General features: G+C 48.3%; 1 protein-coding gene across 1 annotated transcript in view; it reads right to left on the minus strand.

Moving 5' to 3' along the window:
• Positions 1 to 10,987, minus strand: part of CD81 (CD81 molecule) — a 116,968-nt gene that overhangs the window by 58,065 nt on the left and 47,916 nt on the right. The window contains exon 2 of the mRNA XM_015419823.1: positions 7,185 to 7,299. Within this exon, the coding sequence (XP_015275309.1) occupies positions 7,185 to 7,299 (115 nt within the window). The remainder of the gene's footprint in view (positions 1 to 7,184; positions 7,300 to 10,987) is intronic.

The following is a 10,987-nucleotide window of genomic DNA, read 5'->3' on the forward strand; positions in this document are numbered from 1 at the left end:
GTAGGGAAACCAGAAAGAAGAGTTTTTGTACAGGGTAATTTCCTTTGCCGGTTATCCACCACGTGTTCAAGGCTGCTGAGAAGTGGGGGTTTCCCTGCTTCCCCACAGCATCACAGTGCATTCATGTACCTCCCCCCCCCACACACTTTTCTCTGATCTTCTGTAAACATGCTTTGCTGCAAAAAAAAAAAAAAAAAAAAATCTGGGGGGAAATTGCAGCAAGGCATAGATAGTTATCATGTGGAAAGGAAAGCCCAGATTTTTCTGGTCTTTACCCACACACAGGGGTCATTTCCTGCAGGAGCGCACAGGAGCAGAGCTCCAGCAGTAAAGAGACCAGGGGGCGAACAAGTCCCACCCCCTGCTCCCAGCAGCCCTCAGTCAGAGCAAAAAGCAGCCAGGTAAGTTGCAGAGCCTCACCGGTCCAAAAGAGTCCAGTGGCACCTTTAAGACCAAGTTTTATTCAGGTACAAGCTCTCCCTCTTCTGTAAGGACAGATCTGCACGTTCCCCCCCCCCATATCTAGCAATCCAAAACAGTCCAGTGGAGCCTGAGCGGTGGGTGTTGCCTTCTGACACACTTCCGGTGATGTCAGGGGGTGTGGCATATGCAAATAAGTTATGCTAATGAGCACCTGCACTTCTTTTTCTACAAAATGACCCCTGCCCACAGAGCACCCATTTCCCCTTCCCACAGCATCCATTCTACCCCCACTCCGCTTTTTAAAGTCTTTTTATTAAACTGTGCTTGATATACCAATGTAATGGTATAGTGTTATGTCAGTTACCAGAAAGAAAATCTTCAAGAAAGTTCCTCTGGTGGTGGGGGAATGAGGATGACCCCCATGGGGCTGGGGGAGGAAAAATGCAGGGCAGATCTACCCTCTGGAAGTCCCTCCTGCTGGTGTGTGAAACTGGCAGCCAAAGGAAAATGCCACCTTGTGGGACGACCCAAAATAAAGTACTTTAGGGTGGATCTAGAGATGTAAAATTTCCGGAAATTTTGAAGCTCGGGAAAAAAATCGTGTCCCCCCCCAAAAAAAAACCCTGAAATTTTTGGAAAAATTGAAACAAATACTACATTAGCACTTTTTTCTTTTCCGGATTGAAAGTCATTCTGCTACTTTAGGAACATAAAATATGACTATAGACATTTTTACTTGGCATGAAATTATCACAGCTAGCATATTAAAAATACAGTGTATCCAAACAACTATTACAAACAGAATACCCACCCACATGCAAAAACAAAACCTTTTTCTTTTCTTGTGACAATAGCACCTCCTAAAGGAAGAAATGCATCTTGTTCTTGCATTGGAGAGTTCAGTTTGTAACCTAGGACTTGCTTGTCCTCCGTGCACAAAAATTAGATCAATCTGATACCATACATATTTTTTAGAAACGATTTGGAAAATATCTGAACGCCTTGTCTTAAAATATTTTATTCAGCATGTTAGAATAAAATGTTCCATGATCAATTTTTTCCTTTCTTTTTTCATTTTTTCAAATTTTTCCGGGAAAAAACCAAAAACGGCTTTGGGGGAAAAAACGGGTTTTTCCCGGGCCTTCACATCTCTAGGTGGATCCTGTGTACCTTGTAAGCAATAGTGTACACATGGAATAGAATTTTCCCATTTCCCACCTTCCAACAGCAGCTAGTTTGTGTTTTCAAAAACCCTGTTCCTGTGGATCCTGCAGGGGGGATCAGCAAAAACTTTGAATGAGCTGTAACAGGCGGAACCCTGAACTTAGGGTTTGAGAACCCCCACCTTAGACTGAAGTCAGAACCTGGCTAAAAAAAACACAACACCCCTCAGAGGCTGCAGCTGAGAAAAAGGAAGATATTTCCGCTGTAAAGGAGTTCATGTATCAAAATAGGAAAGGTTGCTATGTTGTGGTTAAGGGAGAGACAGTGCCCACCCACTAAAGAACCCTCCAGTAAGTATCTGGAGGCAAGAAAAAAGAGAACTTGTGGTTAAACTGGCCAGCGTGTTGGAGAGTCACAGGCATGAATGTCTGGAGAACCGAGATACAGCTGAGGTAAAGTAATTTCAGAATAGAAATGGCTGTTGAAAGCAACATGCCACAACAGTCTGGCGGAAGGTAAAACGGGAGTGATTTAGGAGTTGCTAAATTTTGCTTAAAGCCTTGACTTCACGTGAAGATATGCTTGCCTCAGAAAGATGGGGTTTCTCAGAACGTGCATGAAAGGAATGGTTTGCAAAGGGAAGGTGCAACTGAATTTCTCACCTCCCAACTGAAAGCAATGGAAACATTCCTCTTTAAAAGTAGACCGTCTACCCAATAATAGGGCAGAGTAACCCAGGAAGAAACAAGCACAGAGAGAAAACAACGTCATCCCAAGAAAATAAGCTCGTTTCTACCCGCTCAGTCCACAGCAGGAGTAAAGCTAAACACGACTGGGGGTGTAATCTTCCTCCTTTCCATCGCTGAAAAGACTAGACGGGCTCTGAAGTGACCTGCTGGCCACCCTGTAACTTCATCTGATACCCTTAATTCCTGGGGCTGAGGTAACAGGATGCTGAACTGCAGGCTGTGGAAGGTCGTTAGTTCAGCGGTTCGAGACCCGAGTGTGCCGCATGACGGAGTGAGCTCCTATCTCTAGTTCCAGCTCCTGCCAACCTAGCAGTTCGAAAGCAAGAAATTGCAACTAGATAAATAGGTACCCCTTCTGTGGGAAGGTAACAGCATTCCGTGCGCCTCGGTGTTTAGTCATGCCGGCCACATGACCACGGAAACGTCTTCGGACAGCGCTGGCTCTTCGGCTTTGAAACGGAGATGAGCACCGCAACCCTAGAGTCGGATTCGACTGGCTTTCGAGCAAGGGAACCTTTACCTTTACTACTTTATTATTTGCTGTCGTTAGTGTTGTGTGCAGGGCTTTTTTGGTAGAAAAAGCCCAGCAGGAACTCATTAGCACAATAGGCCACACCCAACAGCAGAAACTCATTAGCATATTAGGCCACACCCCTAACAGCGCATATAATTACCATATTAGGCCACACCCCCACACCTTCCCTTGGTTTTCCCGGGCACCCCGCGGCTGCAGGGAGCCCAGGCAAGCCGACCCTTGGACAGGCCGGGGAAGGCACGGGGAGGCATTTAAATGCCTCCCCGATCCTTCCAGGGCCCCCCTGTCCCCCCTGCCTCAAGAGTAACCGGGGGGGTTTTACTCTCCAGGCCTTCCCTCTGTAGCCTCGCACGCAGAGGTTTTGGCTGTAGTGGGCGTGGCCAACTCTGAAGCCAGCCGGAATGCCGTTCCCCTGCGTTCCTGCCCAAAAATAGCCCTGGTTGTGTGATATTGTGCTCAATAAACTGGTTTGATTCTGTAAATCTAATTTGGTGCGGGTGTGGTTGGGCTTGCACTCCGCAGAATTCTAAGAGAAGGAAGAACCAACAGCACTGTGGCCTACTCAGCCGAGCTGAGCTAGGTGCAACAGAGCGGAGTTGCCGCTTGTGCAGATGAAGCAAGGCATATAGCATCCATTGTCTTCACTGGTGAGGCTGAAATAACCAAGAGGTAGTACTCTGACGACCATCTGATGCGATAATATTGCCAAGTCCCTGTGGATACTATGTAAGATAGTTGACATACTGCCGTTCCCACCTGAAGTCCTCAGAGCAAGTTTACAACAGTGGGGGGGGGGGGAGAGACACAAAAACACAATACTAGAACAATAGGAACAAAAGAATAGCATCCAATAAAGGATAGAAGACCAAGAGCAGCACAATGTTCATAAAAGCTTGCAGGGCTGGAGAGGGCCTAGTGCAGAGCTATAACACGCTTATTTTGTACCCAAGGCAACAATATAAAATTGTGCCCCCTTATATTTTCATAGTAGTTATTTTGGTAAAGAGGTAAGTCCATAAATAACAAGAGTAACCACAACATGCTTATTTTAGTCAAAATATACTGTTGTGTGTGTGTCCCTCAGCACTGTGTACCCAAAGCAAGTGCCTCACTTGCCTTGTTACAGCCCTGGCCTGGCGCCTGAATTATAGCAGAGATGACGCTAGATGGCTCTCCCAGGGGAGGGAGTTCCATAACTGGCATGCAGCAACAAAGACAGCCCCTCTGAGGCTTCTGAAAATCTTAACTCTCGGAGAGGTTCTGAATATTATTATACACCTGGGTCTATGTGGGAAATTTTTAAAGAAGAAAAAGAAGAGATTGGATTTATACCCTGCCCTTCACTACCCAAAGGTGTCTCAGAGCGGCTTACAAACCCCTTTCCCTTCCCCTCCCCACAACAGACACCCTTGGAGGTAAAAGAAGAGGGGATTGGATTTATACCCTGCCCTTCACTACCCAAAGGTGTCTCAGAGCGGCTTTCAAACCCCTTTCCCTTCCCCTCCCCACAACAGACACCCTGTGAGGTAGAAGAAGAGGAGGAGACTGGATTTATACCCCGCCCTTCACTACCCAAACGAGTTTCAGAGCGGCTTACAAACTCCTTCCCCTTCCCCTCCCCACAACAGACACCCTGTGAGGTAGGTGGGGCTGAGAGAGCTCTGACAGAAACTGCTCTTTTCCAAGGACAGCTCTTGTCAGAACTACGGCTTGCCCAAGGTCATCCAGCCAGGTGCAAGTGGAGGAGTGGGGGAATCAAACCCGGTTCTCCCAGATTAGAGTCCGCGCACTTAACCACTACACCAAACTGGCTCTCCGGATGAAATAGGTTTCATTTTCTACAAATCAACAACCACACTCAGTGGGAAACAGTAAGAGGGCAGCAACCGCAAAGGCCCTGGGAAAGGGCAAGGAGGCACTCCCTTCCATCAGCATCTCATGACTTGTGGACACAAAAGAGGGAGGGAGCTGCGAACGGAGCAAGAAACCCCACTCGCAAGCCCAAGAGGGAAACAGGGGCTCTGAAGCAGAGGCTGTTTGATACGGCTGTAGCTTCTTTGCACTGCTGCTCGTGTAGAGATGAACATGTCCAAATAAGGGGCTCGGCTTTCAAGAATGTCAGCAAGCTGGCTGGTTCGCTTGTAAAAATTAAAGCAAGAGGGAAAAAAGAGGGATCACATGAAGCCGAAATACATTTATTACAGACATGCACACAAACACAGGCCTGGAGAGCATGAGTCATGCTGAACATCATAATTTATTTTCAATTTAAGACAGCTGCGCGGCACTGTGCTCAGTAAAGCTACGGTCCTAAAACTGTAGGGTGGCCCCATGTACCAGACGTTTTGGAGCACCTGGAATGGGTATACATATTGGATTTGTGGGGACGACTGTACCCTTCTGGCTTACTTTTTCTGCGGGAGTATACAGCCTCTATTGCTTTCCTAATGCCAGCGTGCGGCTGTGCTACAAGCAAAATCTCTGCACAGTGACCTGTGGGACAGTTGACTGATGGTAGGCTGAGGATCTCCCCCCCCCCCCCCAAGATGGTAATGTAATTCTTTTCCCACCCAGTTCAAGGTCTGAGAAACACTGCAGCAGAGAACCCACCCTTCTCCCACCGCACCGCACCCCACCCCACCCCTCCTCTCCGCTGAAACATATTATGAAATGTGAAAAGCAGTAAAGGATGTCTGTTAGTCTCTAGGGGCAAGCTCTGAACCTCCTCAACAAGGGTCATTTGAAAGCCTATGGCACCATAAATATGGAGAACTCCCACATCGGGTGCCTCAAGAGTGCTGAAGCGAAGAAGAAGAAGAAGAAGAAGAAGAAGAAGAAGAAGAAGAAGAAGAAGAAGAAGAAGAAGAAGAAGAGGAGGAGGAGGAGGAGGAGGAGGAGGAGGAGGAAGAGGACGAAGAGGAGGAGGAAGAGAAGGAGGAAGAAGAGGAGGAAGAGGAAGAAGAGGAAGAGGAGGAAGAGGAGGAGGAGATTGGATTTATACCCCGCCCTTCACTACCCAGAGGAGTCTCAGAGCATCTTACAAATTCCTTCCTCTTCCCCTCCCCACAACAGGCACCCTGTGAGGTAGGTGGGGCTGAGAGAGCTCTTGACAGAAATGGCTTTTTCAAGAACAGCTCTTATCAGAACTATGGCTTGCCCGAGGTCATCCAGCCAGGTGCACGTGGAGGAGTGGGGAATCAAACCCGGTTCTCCCAGATTAGAGTCCGCGCACTTAACCACTACACCAAACTGGCTCTTAACCACTACACCAAACTGGCACCAATAGCATTCATAGAAGCTAACCTGCATACAAGTTCAACCTATAACATCAAGAGGCTGGGCAGGCAGAGCTTTCAGGCTGCAAAAAGTAGGAGATCAGGGGAAGAGGAGGAGACAGCGAGAGTTCCTGGAACAAGCTTGGATTATGGTATTATCATACAGACCCTCAAGTTAAGATGGATGCTTCAGATTCTGTTTACAGCTCTTCAATTAGCATCAACAAAAACAGACATAATTTTATTGTAATCTGAATTTTGAGATTTGGAAATCGCACAGTGAGTGCTGCACAACTGTAGTACACAGACTGTGTCAGAATCCTTGATCTGAAAAGAACCAGAAGATCTTCTACAGTCACTAACATAATATGCTTTATTTCCACAACACTGTTTGCCAGTCGGCTCAAATGATCAAACCTACAGATTATGTCTAGAATAGAGGGCAACAGCCGGTAAAATGCACCATTTACTTAAGTCTTTAGGAAAGTGTACTAACAATGTACTGTGTTTCCCATGTCATCAAATCCGTATTCTGTACACATGTCTTACTTTGCATTACTTTTACTCAGGGCTTTTTATGTAGAAAAAGCCCAGCAGGAACTCATTAGCATAATAGGCCACACCCAACAGCAGGAACTCATTAGCATATTAGGCCACACCCCTGACAGCACAGCTCATTGGCATATTAGGCCACTCCCCCATGTTACCAGAAGTGTGGTCATCCAGCCACACCCACCTTTTGCTTCTTATTCTGTTTACCTTGTTTGTTGCCAAAACCCGGGGCTTTTTTTGTAGCAGGAACTCCTTTGCATGTTAGGCCACACACCCCTAATGGAGCCAATCCTAATGAGTTTCTGCTGTTGGGTGTGGCCTATTATGCTAATGAGTCCCTGCTGGGTGTGGCCAACTTGGAAGCCAGCCGGAACTCCGTTCCTGTGCGTTCCTGCCCCAAAATAGCCCTGCTTTTACTAAGGACAATTAGCCAGTCCTTAAGTGCACCCACTTTCAAAACCAGCTCCCTCTGTTCTCTCTGCTTACCAACATAGAAAGTGTTGGGCGGTTCCCGGTCATCTAGTGTTACTCCCAAGAGAGTTGTGGTCTGCGAGTCATGGCGAAGCCACAATGCCACACCTAGAATGATTCCTCCTGCCAGCTGAAAAGAAACAAGAAGGGCAGATTAGCACAAGTCCATCTCTTCACAAGTGCATCCTGTGACTTCGCAAAGCATTCCGGTCGGACACGTGAGGCATCCAAAAATGCCCAGACAGTCTCCTTCAGAAGGGCAAACGGATGAATGACTGCTGAGCATTCAGGACGCTGAGCAGGTGAAATGAACCCAAGTCCCACTGCCTCCTCAGGTGGGACTCACATCAGCAGATATTTTGCCAAGCAGGCAAGACAGCATTTCCAATTCATTCCCTACTGTGACGGCGGCTTTTGGAGGATGAGATTACACACAACGAAAGCAAGAAATTGCAAGTAGATAAATAGGTAAATAAATAAGTAGATAAGTAGATAAATAGGAGCTGCGGTGGCTCAAGGGGTTAAGACGCTGAACTGCAGGCTGTGGAAGGTCAGTAGTTCAGCATTTCGAGACCCGAGTGTGCCGCATGACGGAGTGAGCTCCCGTCTCTAGTTCCAGCTCCTGCCAACCTAGCAGTTCGAAAGCAAGAAATTGCAAGTAGATAAATAGGTACCACTTCGGTGGGAAGGTAACAGCGTTCCGTGCGCCTTGGCGTTTAGTCATGCCGGCCACATGACCACGGAAACGTCTTCAGACAGCGCTGGCTCTTCGGCTTGGAAACGGAGATGAGCACCGCAACCCTAGTCAGATTCGACTGGCTTTCGAGCAAGGGAACCTTTACCTTTACTTTACAGAAATATGGTACTAGGGGCAAAACACTCAAGCCTTCATTTTTAAAGAGCCAGTTACTAGATCGAATGGCTGGAAAGCTGGTGTAGTGCAGCAGAATGACTGAGGTGTTTTCTACATGGAGACGGGCTTCTCAGGGGTCATTTTGTAGAAAAAGAGGTGCAGGAGCTCATTAGCATAAGTTATTTGCATATGCCACACCCCCTGACATCACCGGAAGTGTGTCAGAAGGCAACACCCACCGCTCAGGCTCCACTGGACTGTTTTGGATTGCTAGCTATGGGGGGGAGGGGCAGATCTGTCCTCACAGAGGAGGGAGAGCTTGTACCTGAATAAACGTTGGTCTTAAAGGTGCCAGTAGACAGTTTTGGATTGCGAGCTATGTTGGGGAGGGGAACATGCAGATCTGCCCTCACAGAGGAGGGAGAGCTTGTACATGAAGGCGGGCCGGGGGGGGGGGTCTCTGCAACTTACCTGGCTGCTTCTTGCTCCTCGTGACCCGACTGAGGACTGCTGGGAGCAGGGGCGGGGCTTGTTGCATGTGCCCACCCCCTGAGCTCCTTACCGTTGGAGCTCCACTCCTGTGCGCTCCTGCAGGAAATGACCCCTGGGGCTTCTGTAGTTTCCCAGTTGCTCCTGTCACCCTTCCCATTCAAAGGTATTTAACTAGGTTCACGGCTATAAAATATGCTTTGCCTCTGTATGACGGGCTACAGAGCAGGGGTACTTCCATCAAGTCCTTTGCCTCAATGCAAACTGAAATTTCCTTTTTTCCTGTTGCTGCCCAAACTACCCAGTTGAGCTCCCCCTTGCAACAACCCTGCCTCCTTGTCCATGCCCCTCCCCCAATCCCCTCGTGTTCCTGCCATGAGATGGGTACTATCAGGGGTCATTCCCTGCAGGAGAGCACAGGAGCGGAGCTCAGGCAGTAAAGAGCCCAGGGGGCGGGCACATGCAACAAGCCCCACCCCCTGCTTCCAGCAGCCCTCAGTCAGAGCAAGAAGCAGCCAGGTAAGTTGCAGAGCCCACCCCTGGCCCCCAGTCCAAAACAGTCCAGTGGCACCTTTAAGACCAAGTTTTATTCAGGTACAAGCTCTCCCTCCTCTGCGAGGACAGATCTGCACATCCCGTTCCGCCCCCCCAGCTAGCAATCCAAAACAGTCCAGTGGACTTCCGGTGATGTCAGGGGGCGTGGCATATGCAAATAAACTATGCTAATGAGTTATTCTAATGAACTCCTGCACCTCTTTTTCTACAAAATGACCCCTGGGTACTATAAACATCAATGTATTTTGTTCTGAGGTTATTTTAGCACATTTTCCTGCCACCTTTCCTCTTAGCAATTGTGTTGAGAGACAGGGTGGTCTAGAAGGGCTTTAAATTAACTTTCTTCATGGGGGGGGGGTTGACGGCTACCAGCAAACAAACCAAACATGGGAGGTAGAAGGGAGAGACCGTTAATGAAAAACACTGTATTTGAGACTGCATAAAAGTTCAGACTCTACTGTTGCATCAAGTGATGAACATGCATAAGCAATGCTGTTCATCTGGAAGCAACAGCCACCAGCCAGTATTGCAAAAATGGAATCAGAGCCAGAGGTCATTTCGGGGGGGAACGCGGGGGAACACAGTTCCCCCGGGTGAGGTACAGGGGGCAGGGCACATGACGAAGCCCCACCCCCCACTTCCGGCCGCCTCGCTTCCGGCCCTCATTCAGCCAGGAGGAGGCAGGAGAAGAGGGAGGGTAAGTTGCTTCCTCCCTGCCTCTCCCCACCCCTGCCTGCCTGGGGCCAGGGAGGGCCTTCGCGGGGCTTCCTTGCACTCCCGCCGGCCTTGCAGGTCTACTGCCGGGCCCCTCATGGGGCTCGGCAGTGGAGCTGCAAGGCCGGCGGTGGCGGCTGGGACCGTTGGGGGCGGGGTGTGTGGCCTTATGACACATTTCCAGTGATGTCAGGGGGTGTGGCATATGCTAATGAGTTATGCTAATGAGTTCCCCTAGCTCTTTTTCTACAAAATGACCCCTGATCAGAGCCATTTAAAAAAACAACAACAATGCAGTATGAGCATCAGAGACTTCACAGTGTTAACGAAGAAAGGAAACCTGGATTAAAATCAAGGTGGACTGGATGACGTGCACACCATGCCTTCAGCGACGGAGCAGAAAATGAAAGCATTAAGAAGAAATTAACTTCAGGCATGCCGCACGCTACTCCAAAATCTGGGCAATGATCTTCCCATGGTAAAGAGCTGCTACTTTCTCACTGGTATTCACAGGAACTGAGCAGACAGCAGCTTGCATTGAGACTTGCCTGGCAAACTTTGTAGTATGGAGGATTTCAGGGGGGTTGGAATCTACTGGCCTACCTGGAACAGAACATTAAGGAGAAAGATGGGTAAAGAGGGGGGAATAGGTAAGGATACTGGGAGCTTCACTGAATGGGAAAAGAACTTTGTCACATTGGTATAGCTGCAGATATGTGATTTGGCTGTGCTGAATCTCTTCCCATCACAGAAAGAAAGAAGTCAGATTAAGCAGATTGGGTGAAATAACATGGTAAAACCGGACCCAAGCCACCCCACCCCCAGTCCATAACAGAAGTAATAGGAGGGGGAGACTAATTCAAAACATGTCATTTGGAATTTGAAAGCTCAGATCATAAGGTGGGTCTGAGAAACACTGATCCTATATGAAGATACTGAACCAATAGCTGCAAACAGTCCATGCCATTCACTTCAAAAGCAAAATTCGAAAACAGCAGAGATAACCAAGATAAACCCTGGGCAGGGGTCATTTCCTGCAGGAGCGCACAGGAGCGGAGCTCAGGCAGTAAAGAGACCAGGGGGTGGGCACTTGTAACAAGCCCCACCTAGAGATGTGAAGGCCCGGGAAAAAAACGGTTTTTTCCAGTTTTTTTCCTGAAACCTTTTTGGTTTTTCCGAAAAATTGAAAAAAGAAAAGAAAAAAAAA

This window comes from Gekko japonicus, unplaced genomic scaffold (assembly GCF_001447785.1).
Source record: "Gekko japonicus isolate JY-2015 unplaced genomic scaffold, Gekko_japonicus_V1.1 scaffold2639, whole genome shotgun sequence".
NCBI lineage: Eukaryota > Metazoa > Chordata > Lepidosauria > Squamata > Gekkonidae > Gekko > Gekko japonicus.